Source organism: Corylus avellana, chromosome ca4, assembly GCF_901000735.1.
Source record: "Corylus avellana chromosome ca4, CavTom2PMs-1.0".
Taxonomy (NCBI): domain Eukaryota; kingdom Viridiplantae; phylum Streptophyta; class Magnoliopsida; order Fagales; family Betulaceae; genus Corylus; species Corylus avellana.
Window position 1 is genome coordinate 22,631,310 of NC_081544.1, and position 23,155 is coordinate 22,654,464.

At 38.0% G+C, this 23,155-nt stretch overlaps 3 protein-coding genes across 4 annotated transcripts in view; 2 read left to right on the top strand and 1 right to left on the bottom strand.

Moving 5' to 3' along the window:
- The first annotated feature begins 504 nt into the window (after window positions 1–504).
- Window positions 505–4,629, top strand: LOC132178693 (2-alkenal reductase (NADP(+)-dependent)-like). Its single transcript, XM_059591201.1, has 5 exons — window positions 505–858; window positions 1,532–1,709; window positions 2,535–2,701; window positions 3,452–3,534; window positions 4,048–4,629. The coding sequence occupies exons 1-5, from the start codon at window positions 628–630 to the stop codon at window positions 4,424–4,426; spliced, it is 1,038 nt and encodes a 345-aa protein (XP_059447184.1). The 5' UTR covers window positions 505–627; the 3' UTR covers window positions 4,427–4,629.
- Window positions 4,630–8,320: 3,691 nt separating this feature from the next.
- Window positions 8,321–10,562, top strand: LOC132179534 (2-alkenal reductase (NADP(+)-dependent)-like). Its single transcript, XM_059592268.1, has 5 exons — window positions 8,321–8,687; window positions 9,048–9,231; window positions 9,364–9,530; window positions 9,639–9,721; window positions 9,853–10,562. The coding sequence occupies exons 1-5, from the start codon at window positions 8,445–8,447 to the stop codon at window positions 10,229–10,231; spliced, it is 1,056 nt and encodes a 351-aa protein (XP_059448251.1). The 5' UTR covers window positions 8,321–8,444; the 3' UTR covers window positions 10,232–10,562.
- LOC132179533 (acetolactate synthase small subunit 1, chloroplastic-like) overlaps window positions 10,412–23,155 on the bottom strand; it is a 13,674-nt gene continuing 930 nt past the window's right edge. The window contains exons 2-12 of one of the 2 annotated variants that reach the window (XM_059592267.1): window positions 22,030–22,243; window positions 21,630–21,713; window positions 21,434–21,502; window positions 21,014–21,097; window positions 20,732–20,878; window positions 19,436–19,522; window positions 19,071–19,175; window positions 18,842–18,964; window positions 17,728–17,880; window positions 11,193–11,258; window positions 10,412–10,831 (exon numbers count right to left, since the gene is read on the bottom strand). In XM_059592267.1, coding sequence (XP_059448250.1) covers window positions 10,748–10,831; window positions 11,193–11,258; window positions 17,728–17,880; window positions 18,842–18,964; window positions 19,071–19,175; window positions 19,436–19,522; window positions 20,732–20,878; window positions 21,014–21,097; window positions 21,434–21,502; window positions 21,630–21,713; window positions 22,030–22,243 — 1,216 coding nt within the window. In that variant the 3' untranslated portion in view covers window positions 10,412–10,747. Of the gene's footprint in view, window positions 10,832–11,192; window positions 11,259–17,727; window positions 17,881–18,841; window positions 18,965–19,070; window positions 19,176–19,435; window positions 19,523–20,731; window positions 20,879–21,013; window positions 21,098–21,433; window positions 21,503–21,629; window positions 21,714–22,029; window positions 22,250–23,155 lie in introns of both variants that reach the window. The other variant, XM_059592266.1, reaches the window with a different exon arrangement.

Genomic DNA, 23,155 nt, shown 5'->3' on the forward strand with positions numbered 1-23,155 from the left:
CATCGTTCAAACTTGGTCCCTTTCTCCAACTCCACACCATGAATCAGAGACACCCACAAACAACCACACACTTGAACCAGATCCTCTTTATTTGCTTTCAACTGCATACAAAGTCAATTTACATTAAACACTCATCAACTCCCTTCTTTCTTAGAAATTGTTAGCCTTTGGAATCTAACCACACCGCTTGGAATCATCATAAATACTTCCAAATAATGTCCTATTCTCTCTCTCTCTCTCTCTCTCTCTCTCTCTATTTACTTTTATATAATAATAATAAAAAAAAAAAAAACATTAATAAAACCATATAACAGATGTTGGTGTATTTTTATGAAAATTATGAAGCATTGATAACCCATTAAACTAAATAATTATCTGGAAAGTTTGTTGCAATTAACTTGGTGTGATTATTATTATTATTGCGTCAAATTATTTAAAATCTAATAATGTTTATCTTTACTATTTAAAAAGATAAGCTGTCGTTTACTCTGTCCACATACAAGACGAAAGCAGAGGAGACCTCCACACCTGTATATATATCTACTCCGCTCCCCATTTTCTCTCTCGGACACCTGTGATTCTGTGTTTTACTTTTCCTGAGAGAGAGAGAGAGAGAGAGTTTTGGAAATGGCAAGCGAGGAAGTGAGCAACAAGCAGGTGCTATTGAGGGACTATGTCACTGGTTTTCCCAAGGAGTCCGACATGGACGTGAAGACAAGTAGCATAAAGTTGAAGGTTCCCGATGGTTCCAAGGCGGTTCTGGTGAAGAACCTCTACTTGTCCTGCGATCCCTACATGCGTGGCCGTATGAACCGGCCCATTATCGCCAGCTACATTGGTTCCTTCCAACCCGGTTCGGTCAGTGGATTTCTCCAACCCATGTTATGATTCAGAGTCTTGAATGAAGGGAATTAGTGTTATTCTCTACTTGTTTGCCTGAAATTTGGAAATGGAATTCTGGGTTTGGAGGCAAGGACTAGATGATAGATGGGTTTTGATTCTTCTACCTCTTTTTATGTGAAAAGAAAACAACATAAAAAGGAACCTCTTTGATTATTTTTTCATAAAAATAAATAATTAAAAAAAAAATTAAAAAAAAAAATAAAATAAAATAAAACTGTGAATTAATGGGGATTTTTCTGTTTCTATTGATACTCTGGGTGGAGTTCATTCAAGTTTCAGTTTTTCTTTTTACACAGTTTTAGTCTGTACTAGTTCACCAAAGTTGCAGTTGAATGATCACCCTGCAGTTGGCTATTACTTTACCTTGACATTTGGAACCCAATAAAAAGATCAGATTTGCAGTGATTAGTTACAAGTGGTTTCCAAATTTTTGAAACCATGGGTCGAATAAATTAAATATAAAGGTGTTCGTTAAGTAATTGGAGTTCGTTAGCCAAATTAATAGAAGCTTTAATTTATATATGACTATGACTAAAAATGTTGGATTCTTTTGATTGTAATGATTGGTGTTATGTCAAGGCACAATTGTTGTGCTTGAATTTATGACCTTGGTGTTGAAACTACGCAGCCTATTGCTGGATATGGAGTGTCTAAAGTTTTGGATTCTGGGCATCCAGACTTCAAGAAAGGCGACTTGGTTTGGGGAATAACTGGGTGGGAAGAATATAGTCTTATTACAGCAACTGAGTCTCTGTTTAAAATTCACAACACTGATGTGCCTCTCTCCTACTATACTGGAATTCTTGGTAAGTTAATGCTTTTGGGTTCCCACTTCTAATTTTGTTTTGTCTAGCTGTTTGGTGTGCTAAACAGGAGAAAAAAGTTGATGTATGCCCTTAGATAATGCCATATGCAATGCTAAGGAATCTCATTGAGTATATTAGGCTCATTCGTCGGTTTTAACTGTTAAGTCACCTCGATACAGTTATGGTGATGTCTAGGAATATCTGGGATCTTATTCATTTCATTTCATTTCCACTAAAACATGCAGGGGTTCTAAACCATGATGACCAAGTATAAGAGTAGATTAAAAATTCAAAGGTCACAATGATCTCAAAACCAATAAGTAATTGCTATGCTTAACTGTTTGTATTTGCTAGTTGTCTTTTGAATGATAATCTTTACAAGATAATCTCATGCACCTCAATATTTTGAGATAGCTTGGCCCCAATGACTGTCACAGTTCTTGGTTAAGCCGAACTCTCTTTCTACCTCTGGATTCTCATGCTCTTGTGAAAAAGAATATGAATTTGTCCAATTGTATGCTCCTTTCTCTTCTCTTTTGAGAATGTAATAAAATGATCAGGTGTTTGTCCAAAAGAAAACTTAAAAAATTTTGAATCTTTTGATGAGTATGGCAATAAAACTAAGCCATTGCACTTGGGACTCTTACAATTACCTGGCTAGATCTCTGGCATTGTTGGCTTACTGAGCTGAAGTTATTTTTGAAGATTGTAGCTGTCCATAGTAATTATAACTATTATAGATGGCTTATAGCAACTAATTTTGATGGCCATTTTATTTTGATGTACCTTTCTTGATGCTCGAAGCTCATCTAAATATTCATGTAGGTATGCCTGGTATGACTGCTTATGCTGGTTTTTATGAGATTTGCTCTCCTAAGAAAGGAGAGTATGTCTTCGTTTCAGCAGCTTCCGGGGCTGTTGGTCAGCTTGTTGGACAGTTTGCAAAGCTATTGGGCTGCTATGTTGTTGGAAGTGCTGGGAGCAAAGATAAGGTGAGTCCTGATTATGTGTTCGACTTGTCAATTTAATTAATAGAGTACCTGCAGTTCTCTTTATAATGAATAGTGCTTGATCTAGTTATTAGTATCATTCAAACTCATCTGTTATCAATAATAAGTAGTTATAATGGTGATATTCTGCATCTTGAACTACTAAATAAAGAACTCGCATTGTCTTCATGGCTAGAGCATATGATTTTTGTTACGTAAGGCACAAGTGGATGCAAGACTCTTGTATCATGGCTAGAGCATATGATTTTTGTCATGTCACAAGTGGATGCGAGACTCTTGTATCCACCCATTCCCACCACTCATTTCAAGACTTGTGAAGAAATTCTCCTTTATTTACCTAAGATCAGTATAGAGCCATGAAGATGCTAGGCCATTTTTGTTATTAAAAGAAGAAACGTAATAGTTATTAGTTTTCAAAATTGTCTTACTATTTATGGTTCTTTTGCATGTAAACATAATACCATAACATGTATGTGTTTAAGATGATTAATTCATATGTCAGTTATGTTTAAATATACGGGAGCAGCCATGTGTTCATGTCAAAATTGACTTTATATAAATTTCCACTAGTCATGGTAGATAATTGATCCTAATTGTGCTGATTATCATACTTTGATCATTTTAATCGTAAGAGTCGGTGTACTTGACAAGAGGGGAAAACTCATTAACCAGCATTTTTTCTGTTTGCTTTTGTTGCTTTGTTTCTTTCCTTTATCCTGTCGACAATATAAGGTTGATTTGCTGAAAAACAAGTTTGGGTTCGACGAGGCTTTCAACTACAAAGAAGAGTCTGACTTGGGTGCAGCTTTGAAAAGGTTAGTAGTAATATGAGGCTTTCACTGAAGTCCTCAGGCTTGATACTAAAGTAAATACTGGACATCCCTTCATATAGCTTTTGAAATTTTTACAGTCAAAAAACTATGGTACCATTTCAAATGAAATGGAGAGTATTCATTTAGTGTAAAATGACGGGTAATATTGTTTTAACATTAAAGTTGAAGGATAAAATTTACAATATTACCTATCATTTTACACTAAATGGATACTCTTCATTTCAAATGAAATGGAGAGAATCCTATTCGCCAATCTGTAAGCTAATCAAGTTATGTTATTTTTGTCCCAAAATTGGTGTTTGACTACCACTTTTGGTGATAAACCATTTAAGAATTTTTTTGCCCTTATTCTGTTGAAGAAAAGGGGAAAGATAAAAAGGTAAACAAAAAGAAAGGCGTTTGATACTCTTTTTAGTCCCTGCTTGGGAAACCAAGAGAGACTTTGATCTGCTATTTCGTATTTACTGCTGCTAAAATCTAGTGATTTTCTTCCAGGTACTTTCCAGAAGGTATTGATATTTATTTTGAGAATGTTGGGGGAAAGATGCTTGATGCAGTGCTACAGAACCTGAGGGTCCATGGCCGCATTGCTGTATGTGGGATGATCTCACAGTACAACCTTGAGCGCCCGGAAGGTGTGCATAGTTTATCAGCTCTGTTTCTGAAACAGGCCCGAATGGAAGGATTTCTGGTTCCCAGTTTCTATCACAAGTACTCAAATTATCTTGAGTTGGTTCTGCCTTACATCAAAGAAGGGAAGGTTACCTATGTGGAAGACATAGCTGAAGGCCTAGAGAGCGGCCCAGCAGCTCTGGTAGGGCTCTTCACTGGCCGCAATGTTGGAAAACAGGTGGTGGTGGTTGCTCGTGAATGAATGACTATGTGTGCAGCTCCATAGCTCAAAAGCTTTAGGTCCCCTGGAGGATCATCTACTGAAAATGCACCTTCTACGTGTGTTTTTTAAGGAAGTGTTTGGAGTTGTGCTTCCATAATAATAAGTGTTCTGTTTTTTATGCCAGGAAAATTCAGAACTAGCCCTTTATCCAATAAATCACGAATATAATTGAGTTGGAAGTATATCTGATCCCTGTGGCTTTGAATTGCAGCACTATATTTAAGTGATATGCAATTTAGTAGGCTGTTATATAATTATCATACAACTGAAATGACGTGACAGTAAAAATTAATTTTTTGAATCAGTAATGACTTGTAAAAAGAAAATGGATAAATACGTTTTGTCCCTGTGGTTTGGAGTTTTGACAAATAGCTCTCTGAGTTTTAAAAAGTAACTAATTGCTTCATGGGGTAAGCAAAAAGGAATAAATTAGTTTTTGCCATTAGAAAAGTAGAAAAAAGCAATTAATGTGCTAAATAGTGGTGGTCAAACCACCCGATGACCTTACGAGTGGTTCGGCTATTCCCAGGAGTGGTCGAACCACTCCAAAGAAAAAATAATAATTCAAAAAAAACTTAAAGGCACGACCTCTTTGAGTAGTTTGATTCGTGCGGATGAAGAATGACCAAAAATGTATTTATCCATTAAGAAAATAATGTAGATTGGAATTCAAGGCTTATCTTATCTTATCTTATCTTATCTTTTAGTCTTTTATTAGGTTTCTTTGTTAGTCGTTTATTCTATCTTATCTTTTAGTCTTTATTTGAATTAGGTTTCTTTGTTAGTCTTTTATTTGGTTTAATTGTCTTTCATAGACTTCTAAATTAACTTTATTTCATTGTTATTTTAGGGCTAGAAGTCTTGGTCTATAAATATATGCTTATAGCCTTTAGCAATTCAGTTTATGATTATTAGTAAGTTTGTTTAATAAGAATTACTCAGAGTTGAGTTTCTTTGTGTTTTTCCTTAAACCATAGATAAAATCTATAGTTTTTAAGAAGATTTCTTTGATTCTTGTGATAGTCTCACAATCTTAGAAATATTTATCCCTTCTACTTGCTGTTTTTCTTGTTCACCACAATCCTACGCTGCATCAGTTGGTATCAAAGCTCAGTTACTTTCCATGAATGGGGAAGAGCAACCACTTTGCAAACATGAACGAGGTGTACGTGCGCACGAAGACAGTATGTAAGGAGCAACCGGCGATTCATTTGAGGCACATGAGTGGTGGGCCGAACAATTGTCGTCGCCAACCAAGACCGCAATTCGCAGAGGCGGAAGGCAAATCTATCGCTGAACCTTGGCAACGCACGGAGGATCGATTCATGGCTATGAGGGATCAAATTGAAGACCTCACTACCCAATTATCCAACTTATGTGGTCAACATGGGAATGGATCTAGAAACCCGTTTGCGGAGTGCCGAACTCACGGACATCAGCACCTTGCGCAAGCTCATGCTAATCGGCGAGTAAGTAGATTCGAACTCAAAATTCCGAAATTCGACGAGGATCTAGAACCTGACGAATTTATGGATTGGGTGTTCGCTGTTGAAGAGGTTTTTGAATTCAACGGGGTGCCCGATGAACAACGAGTCTCTTTGGTGGTACATACATTCCGGGGAAGAGTTGATGCGTGGTGGCAACAACTAAAGAAAACTAAGAAGCGAGAAGGCAAATTGAAGATCAATAGTTGGGAGAAACTATTGAAATATATGCGAGTCGCTTTCTTGCCCCATAGTTATACCATGGGTCAAAAGTCACAAAATTGAAGACAATGGTCTATGGCTGTGACAAAGAAAATAGAAAATTCCTACAAAAAAGAGGTATTTAGGGAGATGGTGTGAAGCGAAGAGTCCACGACAGGGCAGTTGGACCCTTACTTGCCAACCACAAATCCATAAACCAAATCCATATTCTATGGAGGAGGAAAAAGAATCTGTGGATGAAGAGTTTCAAGAGTCCAAATTCATTGATGAAGAGTTCAGACATGAAGATATTGAAGATCCTTCGCAAGGATTGGTGGATTGGAATTCCCCACCAAGCTATGATGAGGAGCCCGAAGAAGATGACTCATGGGAAGAGGAAAGACCCACGGAGGAGCACGAAGAAGATGGGTTTTTTCTCATGTTTGGCGGTCTCTATTCCGAAGAAGATGACTCATGGGAAGAGGAAAGACCAACAGAGCATGAAGAAGATGACCCATTGGGAGATGAAGAACCCACCGATGATGTTGGCGATTATGAAGAGATTGATGAAGACCTTTCAAGTGAAGTGTCTAATTTTAATGGTGAAGAGGTTGATTACATTGATTTCCTTGGTGTTGAAGATATTTTAAATTCTCCTAACGAAGATTATGGTGAGTTTTATGTGGATGAGGAAAATTATATGTTCACAAAGGAAACAATGGTTAACCCATTCTTGAGTATCTTCATGGCACGTGGAAGGGAGAAGGAACGAGAGAAGAACGGCAAATTTGAAGTATTGCCAAGTGGTGTGTGGGGCTTTCATGACAACCATCAAGGTATTTCGATGATGAGAAGCATCACGTTTATTTTGGGATGTTGCCTTGTTTTGATCTTGAGGAAGAGCGAGTGGAATGAGTTGACTGGACATCCGAAAGACTGTGGAAAAGACAGTCCGAATTCGAGGGTGAATTCTCTCCAACCTCGGGAGGATGATGTAGATTGGAATTCAAGGCTTATCTTATCTTATCTTATCTTATCTTTTAGTCTTTTATTAGGTTTCTTTGTTAGTCGTTTATTCTATCTTATCTTTTAATCTTTATTTAAATTAGGTTTCTTTGTTAGTCTTTTATTTGGTTTAGTTGTCTTTCGTAGACTTCTAAATTAACTTTATTTCATTGTTATTTTAGGGCTAGAAGTCTTAGGCTATAAATATATACTTATAGCCTTTAGCAATTCAGTTTATGATTATTATTGAGTTTGTTTAATAAGAATTACTCAGAGTTAAGTTTCTTTGTGTTTTTCCTTAAACCATAAATAAAATCTATAGTTTTTAAGAAGATTTCTTTGATTCTTGTGATAGTCTCACAATCTTAGAAATATTTATCCCTTCTACTTCATGTTTTTCTTGTTCACCACAATCCTACGCTGCATTAGAAAAGGAGGCCAACTTCTAACACTAACTTCTCAACTAAGTTTTTGACTTTCCTTTTGTATAACCAAAGCGGCGATTTAGTTAATTAGTTACGATTAATTAGTTACGATTAATGCTAACATAAAAAGTTAAAAACTTTATATTTAGAGTTTATACCACTGTTTGTTGTTATTTGCTCTTTGGAGTTTGGGAGCCTTAACAATTTTGCTCCTTCTTAAACCTTTTGATTGTGTCTTTTCGGGCACACCATCTTATACTATCTTCATTGGTAACCTATTTTTCTTGGTCTTTGCGCCAAGAAATCATAAGCCATGTCATTTATTTGATGATTTTTAGCGTCATTTATTTAATACATTCTTTTTTTTTTTTTTTTTTACCCAATTTATTATGATGGTTTTGGGGCTTTTCGTTGGGTTTCTTGGCCCTATTGTTGTTGTAATTTGTAGTTTCATTATTATATACTAAAAATAAAATAAAAATAAAAAGACTGTTGCGATCAAACCTGGTATATATATATATATATATATATATATATATGGATCATATGTGTTGAAAGCCAAAGTTACAGTAAGGCAAATTTCTCTTAATTTAAATTAGGCGAGGCATATAATATAGGGCTCATGTCGTTTTGTTTTTGGGTAGCAATTATGCCAAAAGGATAGTTAGATACCTGTGACGGCTTTGAGAAGATTTTCCACTCTTATTTCTCAGTTTCATCGCCTCCTCCAACCCCACACGGTACTCCTCTCCTACTGGCCTACTTTTTATAACAACATAATTCATCGTTTCCAACTCCACACGCAGTCCCCTCCTATTGTCCCCCACCCACCTTTAATATATATATATATACCGAGATCTGGAGGGAGAGAGAGTTGTAAGAATGGCGAGTCTGGGAGAGGAAGCTGTGAGGAACAAGCAGGTGATATTAAGAGACTACGTGTCTGGCTTTCCCAAAGAATCGGATATGCACGTGACCACCACCACCACCACAAAACTGAAGGTTCCTCAAGCCTCCAACGCAGTCCTACTGAAGAACCTCTACTTGTCTTGCGATCCCTCCCAGCGAACCCGTATGACAAACTACCAATCTTCCCCCTATTTCCTTTCCTTCACGCCTGGTTCGGTCAGTCACTCCAACCCCATTTTCTTCTTTTTGCCTTTTAAGCTTCCCCTTGTGTTCAAAAAGCTTTTCTCTATTTTTCCGTAGTTGAATTTCTCTGGAAACAAACACAGCAGAACAAAGGCAAATGGTTTATATATATATATATAGGGTGAAGTAAAACAGAACGCGGCAAATTTTTTTTTTTTTAATATTTTAATAATAATAAAAAATAAAAAAATTGCCTGGCATGCTTAGCATGCGGGCGTTGTGTGTATCACGACCCATATATATATATATATATTTTGTTGAAATTCATTAATCCATTAGCTTAAGGGAAGGAGTTGTGCTTGAATTGATGAATTTGTTGTTGAAACAAGGCAGCCAATCAGAGGACATGGTGTGGCTAAAGTTTTGGATTCTGGTCACCCAAACTTCAAGAAAGGCGACTTGGTCAGGGGAATAACAGGGTGGGAAGAAAATAGTCTCATTACACCACCTGCTACAGAGACACTGACTAAAATTGAACCCACTGATGTGCCTCTATCCTACTATATTGGAATTCTTCGTAAGCTTCTTCACTAAGTCTTGAGAAAAAGTCTAATACATCATCCTAATTCTTCAGATATTTCTTGAGTAGCCTACAATATTTCACAGTTTCTGTTGGGATATCTCAGTACATGGCATGCATTATATGCAGGAATGCCTGGTATGACTGCTTATGCTGGATTTTATGAGGTTTGCTCTCCTAAGAAAGGAGACTACGTCTTCATTTCAGCAGCTTCTGGAGCTGTTGGGCAGCTTGTTGGGCAGTTTGCAAAGTTAATGGGTTGCTATGTTGTTGGGAGTGCTGGAAGCAAAGAAAAGGTGAGTCCCTGCTTGTGAGTGTTTGATAAACATACATAATATGGGTTGAATCACAAACCTCATTAACCAGCATCTTTTACTCTGCTGTTGTTCCTCTCATCTATCAAGGACGATTTACTGAAGAACAAACTTGGGTTGGATGATGCTTTCAATTATAAAGAAGAGCCCGACTTGAATGCAGCTCTGAAAAGGTCAGTCATAACGTATATTGCAATAAGATGTATAATTTTTTCAAGCTTTTATCAGAGTTTTGAGATTGATAGTGAAACAAAAGAGTCCTTATGTCAGAAGACATGGTTTTACATGCTGTATTGTTTGTCAGGTACTTTCCTCTAGGCATTGATGTCTACTTTCAGAATGTTGGAGGAAAGATGCTTGATGCAGTGCTACTCAACATGAGGATTGGTGGCCGCATTGCTGTGTGTGGGATGATCTCGCAGTATAATTGCCTTGACAAGCCTGAAGGTGTGCACAATTTACTGCATCTGATCGCGAAAAGGATCCACATCGAAGGGTTCCTGGTTCACGATTACAATCATCTTTATCCCAAGTTTCTGGATTGGGTTCTGCCTCAAATCAAGGAAGGGAAGATTGTATATGTGGAAGACATAGCTGAAGGCCTTGAGAGCGCCCCGGCAGCTCTTGTCGGACTTTTTACAGGACGCAATGTTGGAAAACAAGTTGTAGTTGCCCGAGAGTGACCGACTTCATGTACACTGTCATTTCCCAAAAGCAGGTCCCCTGGAATGTTATCTCCTGTAAAGGCATGCATCTAATATCTAACACAAATTATAAGAGGAAGCTCCAAAGATTTGATCTCGTTGAAGGACGGACTTGATCAAATATTTCAATGCAAATAAGTATCACAATAATCCAACAGATAAGAACGAAAATACTTTTTATCACAAATATTAGTCTTATTGCAAGAGCCATTTCAGCATTTGCAGTGCCCATTCTTACAAAATTTCCTCCCAGTTGACATCCTAACACAACCAAAAGAAAAGAACCGCGCACGCAGAAAAAAAAGAAAAAGAGATAGAGAGAGAGAGAAAGAAACCAAAGCTTAACCTAGTGCCGTATGGCTGAAGTCTCCATTCTATTTTACCCTACCTTGATCGGACAAAATAAATACAGATACTGCATGTGCGCATGGCACTCATCTATACCTCACCAAGCTTTCTCCACCATTGCAAGAGAAGCTTCTCCAAGTCCTCAAATTATACAGGAAAAGAATATCCACGGAGGTATTTGGAATCCACACCCAATTCCCGGACCAGTGCTAATCGTCCAGTTCTTGCCACCTACATAGAAAGGGAAAAAAACATCATAAAAGTCTGCATAAAGCTGCAGTAGAGCATCAAGGCACATTACAAAGATTAAACAAGAATGGAAACAAGAATCCAAAATAGCACAACGCAACTGAAGTGATGAGTAAAAATTTATTTCCAGTTGCTCAAGTCTATGAGTTCAAGTGGACCCAAAAGAAATTGAAATTTTTAGAACAACCACAATTTCCTTAGTGGTCGTAGTAGAATCCATCTTTGGAACTTAAGATAGAACAATTAATACAGACAATAATCCTAAAATTGGAGGCTCCTGAGACATTAGCATCTTAGCTAAAATTGTAAAATACAACTGAAGGTTAAAGATTGGGAGACAAACCTCACAAATGCCATAGGGCTCTAATAATCTCTGCAGTGCAACCATCTTGTCCAAATCCCCTGTAAGCTGTTATTCAAGTACCAGAAGCAAATTTTACTAGTATCAACAGTTAAAATAAAAAAAAAGGCGAAAATATTAGAAGAAACCAAGTAGAAAGTAGAAGGTTCATTCATACTAACTACAGGAAGATAATACACCATAACACCTCATTTAAGAACCATACATCTTTCATCACAAGGATCACATTTATTATTTAGCAACGATTTCAAATAGTTAGATCTACACGACACCAGCAAAAAATATAGAAAAAAAAAAATTGTCAATTTTCCTCAAATTGGTCAACAAGGAAAACAATGATCTGTACCAGTAATGGATCAGTTTACTTGTTCATGCCAGGGTATCTACTCAAGTTCTACCTATTGCACCTTTAAACAATATATTTCTTCACCAAAGGAGCACCCATTTAGAGTACTTGGCAGTCCATTGCCTTATCCATAGAATATGAAATGCCTTTCTTTCTTTTTTTTTTTTTCTTTTTATATATTTGATCCGTTTGTTTTTCTTCACAAGTCAAAAATGCCTCATAGTTCTATTGATAGCCATATATACTGTAATACCTACATATCACACTAACAACTTTCACATCCTTTTTTTTTTTGATAAGTAATTATGTGATAAAAAACAAGAGCGCAGAGGGGCGCAACCCATTTACACGGGAAGTATAAACGAGAGCTCCTAAGAGGGAGAGAAATGAAAAAGAAAATCAGTGAAACTAAACTCTAAAGGAGCTAGCCATGCGGCCGTCCAAGAGTAGAGAGTAAAGAAGAAAAAATGGGTCAATTCCTCTAAAGTCCTAGTGGAATTTTCAAAACATCTAGCATTTCTTTCAACCCAAATACACCACATAAGACACAGAGGGATCATCTTCCACACAACTGCGCTTCGGGAACTACCTCCCGACCACCAACTATCGAACAAATCCCTCACCCTGCCAGGCATGACCCAATGCAAACCAAACCGAATAAAGATCGACTGCCAAAGAGCACTCGCGAGCTCACAGTGGAGAAGAAGATGATCGACTGTCTCTCCGGACTTTCTGCACATACAACACCACTCCATAACCACTATGTTCCTTTTACGCAAATTATCGTGCGTCAATATTTTGCCTAAGGCTGCAGTCCACCCAAAAAAAGCCACTCTCAAGGGAGCCTTAGTACGCCAAATGCTCTTCCAAGGAAAAACCTCTTGATAAGAGTGAGACAAAGCCTTGTAGAGAGACTTAACCTCGAACTTCCCTTTCTTGGACGAAATCCAGCACATACGATCAGTCACTCCTAAGGAAATCTTGCAAGAATACAACCGATCAAAAAAAGGAGAAACCAAATCCAGCTCCCAATCTTGAACGGACCTAACAAAAATAACATTCCATTCAACTCTCCCATTCCTCCAAGTAAAGTTATCCTTCACCCAAGCTTCTTTATGACTGGCAATACTAAATAAGGACGGGAAAGCTTGTTTCAAGGAATTCTCCCCACACCAAACATCATGCCAAAAGCGAACTTTCGAACCCTCCCCCACCTCGAACCGGATCCCTTTAGCAAAAAAATTCCACCCTTGACGAATGTGCTTCCAAAGACCCACACCATGGGAGCCTGAAACCTCCTTTGTGCACCACCCACCTTCCTTCTCTTCATACTTAGCTTTAATAACCTTACACCAAAAAGCATCGCTCTCATTCGCATACCTCCAAAGCCACTTCCCCAAAAGAGCTTGATTAAATTGGTGCATCTTCCGAATGCCAAGTCCTCCATATCGAAGGGGACGACAAACTTGATCCCAACCTACAAGATGCATTTTAGTCTCATCTCCCATTCCTCCCCACAAGAAATCTCTTTGGACTTTCTCAATCCTTTTAGCTACACTTATAGGAATCGGGAACAAAGACAAGAAATAGGTCGGAAGATTAGCCAAAGAGCTTTTAATAAGAGTTATGCGGCCTCCTTTAGAGAGATACATCCTCTTCCAACCCGCCAACTGACGCTCCATCTTTTCAATCACATCATTCCACATAACCGTATCCTTATACGGCGCCCCTAGAGGGAGGCCCAAATACTTCATAGGCAACTCGGCAACACTACACCCAAGGATACTAGCTAACACCCCAATGTTCTCCACCTCACCAATAGCCACAATCTTGGATTTTCCCAAATTCACTTTTAAGCCCGAAACAGCTTCGAAGCATAAAAGAATAAGACGTACATACCGGATTTGCTCAATAGAAGCTTCACAAAAGATCAAAGTATCATCTGCAAATAAAGAGTGAGAGACCCTCAAATCCGATAAGACCCTATTTCCCACCGAGAAACCATTCAAAAGACCTTGTTCTACCGTCGCATTTACCATCTTACTCAGAGCCTCCATAACTAGCACAAACAACAAGGGGGAGAGAGGATCCCCTTGCCGGATTCCCCTCGAACTCTTGAAGAAGCCTTCCGGCGAGCCATTCACAAGAATGGAGAATCTCAAAGACTTAATACACCACTCTATCCAAGCCCTCCACCTCTCTCCAAAACCACATCTATGCAGCAAATACAAAATAAAGTCCCAATTGACATGATCATAGGCCTTTTCCAAGTCCAATTTACACAGAACACCTGGCAACCCTGATTTCATGCGACTATCCACGCTTTCATTGGCAATGAGAATGGAATCAAGGATTTGCCGACCCCCTATAAAGGCATTTTGGGAATAGGAAATGACCTTACCCAAAACAGTTTTCAACCTATTGGCAAGCACCTTAGCAACAATTTTGTACACCCCTCCCACCAAACTAATGGGCCTAAAGTCCTTCATCTCCACCGCTTCCGCCTTCTTCGGAATCAAAGAAATAAATGTAGCATTCAAGCTCTTCACCAATTGACGTCTTCGAAAGAACTCAGCAAAAACCGCCATAACATCTTGTTTAATTACTCCCCAACAAGCTTGAAAAAAAGCCATGGAGAAGCCATCTGGACCCGGGGCCTTGTCACCATCCATGCTTTTTACCACCTCCCAAACCTCCTTTTCCTCAAAGTCTCTTTCTAACCACCTATTATCCTCCTCATCAATAGACAAAAACGGCTGGTTATCCATTCTAGGACGCCACGAACTTTGTTCCGAGTATAAACCTTGATAGTACTGCACTATGTGATCTTTTATTGCAGCTGGGTCCCCGGATAATTCACCATTGATACTAAGCACCTCCACACGATTTCCCCTACGATGAGAATTAGCCATCTTGTGGAAGAAACGAGTATTTCGATCCCCCTCCTTAAGCCACAACGCTCTCGATTTTTGTCTCCAATGAATTTCCTCACACAACAAGGTATTCTCCAACTCTTTCATCAAGTCAACCTTCCGACTCTTCTCCTCTTGGTCTAAACCTCTCGACTCTGCCACCTCATCCAGCTCTTCAATACCTCCCAACAGCTCTTTCTTCTTCTTCCCAATATCCCCAAACACCTCCTCATTCCACTTTTTCAAATCCGTTTTAAGGGATTTCAATTTATTAGCAAGCACATAACTGGGTAAACCCTCAAACGAATACGACCCCCACCAATTAGATACCTTATCCACAAAACCCTCTGCTTTAAGCCACATGTTTTCACATCCTGATACTACATAATCACAATGGACTCTAATTTTCATGGCAAGGTCCAAAATTTGAACACCCACCTAAAAGTTGAATGTACTAATTATAAGAGGAAAATGAAAAAAGAGAGGATATCAACAATTGAGAAAGAAAATGAAGGCATTTCCAGGAAGTGTAGACAATGGAACAAGTACCGAAGACAAAAGCAAGCAAGATGATGATGTGGTTACCAGTTAGGCTAGGGGAATGGGCAGCCTAGGGCCAGCTGACAGAGATGTTTTCCAAGGGTGAGCAACAAGCAGCAATCTGACTGCAGCAATTCGCCAATGTGTGTGTGAGAGAGAAAGTGAGCAAGAGAGAGAGTATTAGGAATCCGTTTTGAGGCCATAAATTTTTCCTCTTCTATATGGGTATTTTTTTTTTTCCGATAAGTAATAATGCATTAAAGAGCGTAGAGGGGCGCAACCCAAGTACACAGGAAGTATATAAAAGAGCGACTAAGATGAGGAGAAAGAAGAAAAAAACATAAAAAGAAAATCAGGAAAATTGATCACTAGGGGAGCAATCCAGCCTACAGTCCAAGTAAAAAGCGTGTACATAAAGAAATGAACAAGATCCTCAAGGTTTCTAGACAAATCCTCGAAGCATCTAGCGTTCCTTTCCTTCCATAGGCACCATAAAAGACACAGGGGAGCCATCTTCCAAACCACAGCACTTCGGGACTTTCCACCCGACCACCAACTAGCAAGCATCTCATTGACACTTCTAGGCATAACCCAACATATGTTGAAACGAGAGAAGATAGCATCCCACAGAGTGCACGCAACCCCACAGTGAAGAAAGAGATAATCCACAGTCTCTCCTTTCGATTCACACATACAACATCGATTTAATCACCACAATGCCTCTCTTCCGAACATCATCCAAGGTAAGAGATTTCCCAAGGGCGGCCGACCAAGCAAAAAACGCCACTCTCGAAGGAACCTTGGTGTGCCAAATACTTTTCCAAGGGAAATGGTTGGGCTCTTTAAGGACAAGCTTTCTATAAAAGGAGCGAACCTCAAACTTCCCTTTTCTAGAAGGAATCCACCACATCCGGCCCTCCCCTTCCCCACGCAACGAGAGCGAATACAAGAGCGAGAAAAGGGAAGCTCAGAGTACCATGAAAATGGTACAAGTCCCAGCAGCTGCGAACTTTATCCACAAAACCCTCCGCTATGAGCCACATGTTCTCAAATTTGAAAGGTCTTTCGCCTCCAGAAGAAGGATTACACTCCAAAACAATAGGAGCGTGATCGGAACAAACCCAAAGCAACCTCTTTTGACGCAAATCCGGATGACGAGCTTCCCAATCCGTAGAGACTAGGAAGCGGTCGAGCCTAGACCAAGAATGATTATTAGACCAAGTAGAGATCCCCCCAACTAAGGAAAGGTCCATGAGGCCCTGCTCCGAAATGAACTCTCCAAAATCCCTCATTCCAGACCAAGAAAAAGCTCCCCTCGACCTTTCACTAGGATAAAGAGTGACATTGAAATCCCCACCAATGCACCACGGCATGGCCCAGCAGCTCATGACCCCTGCTAGCTCCTCCCAAAGAAAACATCTGGAATTGACTCTATTAGGCCCATACACCCCCGCAAACGCCCAAAGAAGACCATCCTCAACATTTTTAAAAGAGCAAGCCGCCAAATAACTTCCCAAAACAGCATCCACCTTCTCAATAACCCTCTTGTCCCACATGAGCAACATGCCCCCCGAAGCCCCAATAGAAGGAACATAGCACCATTCCACATACGGGCAGCCCCATAAACTCCTCACTAAACTGAACGAGATAAAATCCAACTTCGTCTCTTGAAAACAAATTAAATCTGCCTTCCAACTTCTAAGTAGATTTCTAATCCTCATCCTCTTATCCCTCTCATTCATTCTATATGGGTACTGGTCTCTGATAAAAACTTAAATTCAGTTTGATTAGCTATTTTAATTTGCTTACGCATTTTTCTATCACTCCTACTCTTTCAAAGGAACTTCATTTAAAACAGAAAGTAAAATTTTCTATATAGAACGGAATAAATGACAGCTTCTGGAAATACCATTCACTTTTCCAGGATACCCACTGCAAAATAATGTATAGTATTAGTAACCGGACTAACCAAGGCAAATGCACAGATAAAGAGTGTGCAAATATTATCATACTGATACCTTCCAATAGGAATGTGGATAGGATGCAAGCAAAGACAAATTTCTAGCCTTTCGTCATGGTCCTTTTGAAATTAGGAGACAGATATGAACAATATATGGAGAGGTGGGTTTGGCAAGTGCTAAAAAGTTCTTTTTAGTTTTGGACCTGTTTTGAGAACCACTACAGCTGAGAGAGAGAGAGAGAGCCCTGATAAAATATCTAAGAAATTACAAATGGAACATTTTCTTTGTCATTACAGTTCTAAAACCGCAGCAAACTATGCCTTTTTAAAGAAGGCAGACAGAAAAATAATTGAAAGTACAAAATTTCAAAACAAAATGCAGACTGTAGGGCATAATTGTGGACTTCGAGTTTTGACCAATTAGCTAAATGAAAATATCCAATCCCATCTCCTTACTAGGGAACTAACTATAGCTACAGACATGGATTGATGTGAAGAACAAACAATTCCACCTCTTCATTCTAAAACTAATTACCAGTGCAGCTTCTAAGTTCATCAGTGTAACTCCTGCTAAACAAAGACTCCCACATTCTTTATCAAATACTTTGCATAAAAAAAGTGGACAAGAGATACTCTTTTTTTTTTTTTTTTTTGATAAGTAAAGATATATTATCAAGGCGCAAAGGGGCGCAACCCTAGTACACAGGGATGCTCTTATATAAGAATTGGAGAAATTTCTATAGGAATTAAAAAGATTACCTCAAGGGTTATTGTGTGACCAGACACATCAACAGCTTTGGCCCTAAAAATTTGAGCAATGTCAAGGACGTCCCGTCGCGCAGCAGCGTTAGCAGCAATCTTTATCAACATCAATTCTCGCTCAGCAAATGGCAAGTTGGTAATATCACGAACCTGAAAGAATCAACAAGCTATCAGTTAGCCATTGGACCACCAGGAATCATGCCATGGGAGTAAAAAAAAACTCGGACATAACTCTGAGCCCTTTAAGAAGACTTCCTCACAGCCAGTCCAAAATATCAACAAACTTGACTAGTGAGTACCCACAAAAGCACAGGACTAAGGTTCCAATTGGAATTTGTCAGATATAGAGTGACCCATTATGATTGCCGTAATTCATACAAGCATTAGAACAGTATCCTACAGAAAATTAGTTCCCACCTAAGACATACAACCATTAAAAATATGGGATACAAAAAGATCAAATGTTTATACACTAACCGATTAACATCACATCTAGATAATGATGAAAATTCCAGACTAGAAATACTTATTTAAAGAAATTACGTATTAAGGCAATGGCAAGTTCCCTTCCCAGGGACATGTTGGGCGGTGCCCCCATCACAAAACATGTGCGACATATCTACTTAAAGCCAGACAGTATATGACTATATGCTTTCATGTATGAGATTAAGAAAAAGTCATTCCAATTTACTGATTAAGATAGAAATCAGGACCCTTCTGACTAGCAGGTCTCCACAAATGAGCTCAAATGATTGAAAAGGCACCAAGATTTCTATTCCAGTTTTTCCACAGACACAAGACATCTCACTGCAATTTCCATCAAGCCAGTACTTTTCTACATCGACTAATATCTGTCAAGGAAAATCCCAATCTTTTATGCTTTGTTTATCTTTTTCTTTTATGGCTAGCTTTATCCCTTAATGTCAACTATAATATTTACCTGGGGTGACCAAAAAGAGAGCAGAGAAAGACGGGGGTGTGGAGTCACGGCATGCATGAAGATGGCATTACATCCAATCTTTCCATGCTTGTCAAAACTGCGAGATTCTACACATGTTATTTACTTATTTAATGATGCAATGCATCCTTCCTCATAGTTGAGTTTCCTCACCTCACGAAGATCTGCTAATTTATAGAGTTGCTGCACCAACTTGCTAATTGATTCATCTGTTCCAGGAACAACAGTTGTAATGCGAGAGAGCCCCTCAACTTCGGAATGTCCAACAGCTAAACTCTAATCACAACAAATAAGGAAAAGTGAGAAAGCAGATGACTAAACCTCGCAAACAAAAACTTCATTAATAATAAAAGAAAAAGGAAAAACAACAAAAGGAGAGTACCTGAATGTTATAACCCCTCCGGGCAAAAACCCCTGTGAGAATGTTGAGAACTCCAGGAGAGTCATTTACAAGCATGGATAAAGTGTGTGATCGAAGTCCACTTGTCTGAAAATAGCCCCAGCATTAATGTGCATCACATAAAACAACTAATGCTAATAACCACTTCATTTCATTATCACCATTTAGCCCATTTATAATTCTCAGAAAGAAAATCAATAGCTTCCATCAAGAAATTAACTATTACAATTTCTTCCAAAATAAAAAACAGGGAGTGCATACTCAGCCAAGTTATCAGTCAAGTTGGACCATGATTCCAGAAAGAAGAAGAAGATAGAAGGATCATAAGGAACGATAAGTTATCTTACATCATCATCATTGAGATCGCCCCAGTGAGCATCAAGAACTTGGTTGATCATAAATCCATCATAGGACTCCACAGGATAAACATCTCCCTTCATGAAGAAAAAAAAAAATATCAAATACTCAATAAAAAGTTACCTTGATATGTACTCTGATGTGGATCAGCAAGAGCAAGGATTTATTAGGTCTTTTCATTTTAGTTAGTAAGATCTTTGATTTAGGTTTTAATTGTAGCAGGCTAATGTAGTCTTTTTATTTTTATATTTTATTTTATTACAGTTGTCTTAAATTAGATAAGTATTAAATGGGCGTTTCCCTAGGGTTAGGGTTAGGGTTTAAGTCCTTAGTCTATTTAAGCATCTTTTTCAATTGTAATCGGTAGTTTTTGATGAATGAAAAAATGGTGTGACAGTGTGTCAACTATTCCCCTTGTGTTCCTCTTTTATTTCGTTTCTTCAGCTTTATTTCATCTCTTCGTCAGCCCAATTTCTTCTATTTCTTGGTTTGTTCATTTTTGCAGATTTGTCCCGCATCATACTCCCTCCATCCCATGATTAGTGGCTGAATTAGCTTCTTTGCTTGTCCCATTACATATGTCCACATGCAAAAAGTTAAAACATTTAATTTTTGTCCTTTCTCACACAACACCCATGACATTTCAAAGACAACAATTTTGGAAACTTTTATTTAAAAGTTTGAAATGTTTTAGAATTGATTTTTTTTCCTCAAAATCCGTGCATTTATCAACTGAGCCACTCATTATGGGATGAGAGGAGTAACAAGTAGAGAAAGGAGCAACAAATAGCACAAATTAAAATAGTACGACAGATTACGTTCTTTAGTAACTGTGTCATGACAAATGTATCTAGACTATGGTTCAGATACAGGTATACAAAATGCAGAAGTGTGTAAAACCTTTGTGGCAGGGATATAAAAATAGAAAAATTGAGTTCAGCACTTAACAATGTGCTTAACAAGGCCATTGTAAAGATAACTATGAATCAATTACCATAGTCTCTTTTGTTAAGGCTAATAAATATGCAACTAATAAACAGCTAATTCTGATAACCACTTCTTCTCCCATATCTATTTAAAAAGCCCACTCTACGAACCACATTCATTACAATTCTACGCCCATGTCAGATTCTAAAACTCACAGTTACCTATGCAAAGTATCCAAACTGAACTCACACACCATATCCTCAAACAAAAGCAGGTAACTACTAATGGTATGCTTTGTTAGGAACTCCACCTCCCCCACCCAAAAATAAAAAAATGTCAAAGCTTAGAGAGGCTCATACCCCTATAGACATATCAGCTCCACCATTGAGTTCTGTATTCTGCAGAGGTGTATGAATGGGTATTGTTTCTTCAAGATCTGGATATGAATCTGCTGAGAATCGCCAAAATGGAGCAGATGCACCCATTCTTTCCCTTCTCAATGCAATCTACTAGGTGTAACATTTCAGACATTAACATATGGAATGCATGTTAAAAAAATAAAATACTAATGTGTCATAAGAAAAGAGAAAAGGATAATGACAAAGCAAATTGATCAAGTCGTTTCTAGGGAAGTTGTGAACCTTTCCAGTTCTGGCAATTTCTTTGATTCCAAACTTGCTTAAATTCCTTTGCATAGCAACCATCTTCCCTGGATCTCCAGTTACCTGTACCAATTCCAAATAAATCATAAAGCAAAACATCCAACAGAGACCTAAATTTCCATCAGATTCATTTTTAAACTTGCTTTGTTGGCAGTAAGATGATCAGTCCAAGAGTACTGAGTGGTTGATTTAACGAGCAACAGCTAATTTCAACGATAATTTGCCAAGGATGCTTTAGACACCCCCTATTCTCTACACATATGCACAAGTGCACATACACACACAAAATTATGAGTTTCTAACTAAGTTATATGTAAGAGTTCAACTGTTCAACTGCTCATACAATATGTAGATGATATATGATATAAAAAGGAATGGTAAAACTTTGCCAATGATCACCTCAATGGTTAGCAAGTGTTCTGAGATATCCACAATTCTTGCTCTGAAGATGCCCACTAACCACATGATCTGAAGATCAACCAAGAAACAAGGTTTAGTAATTGAAGAAAATGGAAAAAAATGAAATACACAAATATCTTAACAGATTCAAGAAAAATATCAATGTTCAATACTTAGAGATTTCCTATGCAACTACCTCGGCACGGTACTTTGGATCTGCATTAACTTTTATGAGCATTAGTTCACGTTCTACCTGTGGCTCATTTGAGATATCTTCAACCTGGTTATGAGATCAAAAGTGAAAAGTTAAGGATTTGGGATTTTGATGGGGGGGAAAGAAACATAACACGCAAAAACATAAATGAATTAAGAGATACTTCGATTAAATTTAATTGGGACATAGATACAGGTATAGACAGAAATTGAAAACTATCAGGGCTTCATCGTGCTAGTCATGATTTTGCATCTCAGTAAGCCAGTTGTTATATATATATGTATACAATCCCTAATAGACTAATATGAATGTCTCATTAAGAAAAAAAGATGATGTGCTAAACAAAAAGTGCAATATAAAAAATCAAGAGCTATCTTATAACCTTCAAAACATTCACAAGCTTCTGAAGCTGTTCCACTACTTGTTGTAGCACCTTTTCAGTCCCAGACACAACTATTGTGAAGAGTGCTTTGTCTTTATTCAGACCAACAGCAAGGGACTCAATGTTATATCCCCTCCTTGCAAAGACCCCTGCAATCCGATTTATCATTCCGCTTTCATCTCCAACAAACACTGAAATTGTGTGCCGTCTCACCCTGGATCTAGAAACAAAAAGTTAGTAGTGTAACCAAGTAAGGAGGTCAAGTCCAGCATACTACAAACAACTTAGAACTTAATTACCTAATTGTTTCATTTCACCCAAAACATGACATTATAATTCATCTAATTTATATAGAGAGCAAAACAATCAATCAAGGTCCAAGAAACATTTATATTTTTGATTTGTCAAAAAGAAAAATAAATTAAAAGAAACGCTTCCATTATCCTATAAGGTTAAATGGAATGATTTTACGTTGGTGCTGAACCACAATTCAAAGATATTAAAAAATGAAATTAGGATATGAAATGAATCATATCTTCCTTATCCCTTTTGTATATTAGATAGTAACACTTGTTATATACAAAAGGAATTAGTGTACATATATAAGGGACATTGTTGGATTATAAATTAGAAACAAATTTTAACCCAAAAGAGAGAGAGAGAGAGAGAGATTAGGACGACCCACCAATAGAACCAAAACACAAAACTTCAACATATTTATAAGTGAACTAGCCGCTTCCCCAAAACCCATTTCATTCCCTAAATGTAGCAGTGAAAATCACCATTAAAACAGATTCACTTGATGTTCCCTAAACCAAGGTAACACGAAGGGAACCAAGAGTGCTACCCTGAATCTAGGGTAGCACAAAGGCTTACTCTTTCCTTTCTCTTTCCTCTCTTTTTCCTCCAAATCTTATTTGAAAGAATATTTAAATAGTATAGAAAAAGATATAGAAGCAATTGTGGAGTTTATAAGAATTATCTAAGAAAAGCTACAGCTAATACTCTAATATCACATTGAGTGTGTGGGCAGAACTAGAACTTTTAGTTTGGGGGGGCAAAATTACAAAAAAAAAAAAAAAAGAACCTTGGGGGTTGAGGCAAAAGTTACTCTTTAAAGGTTTAG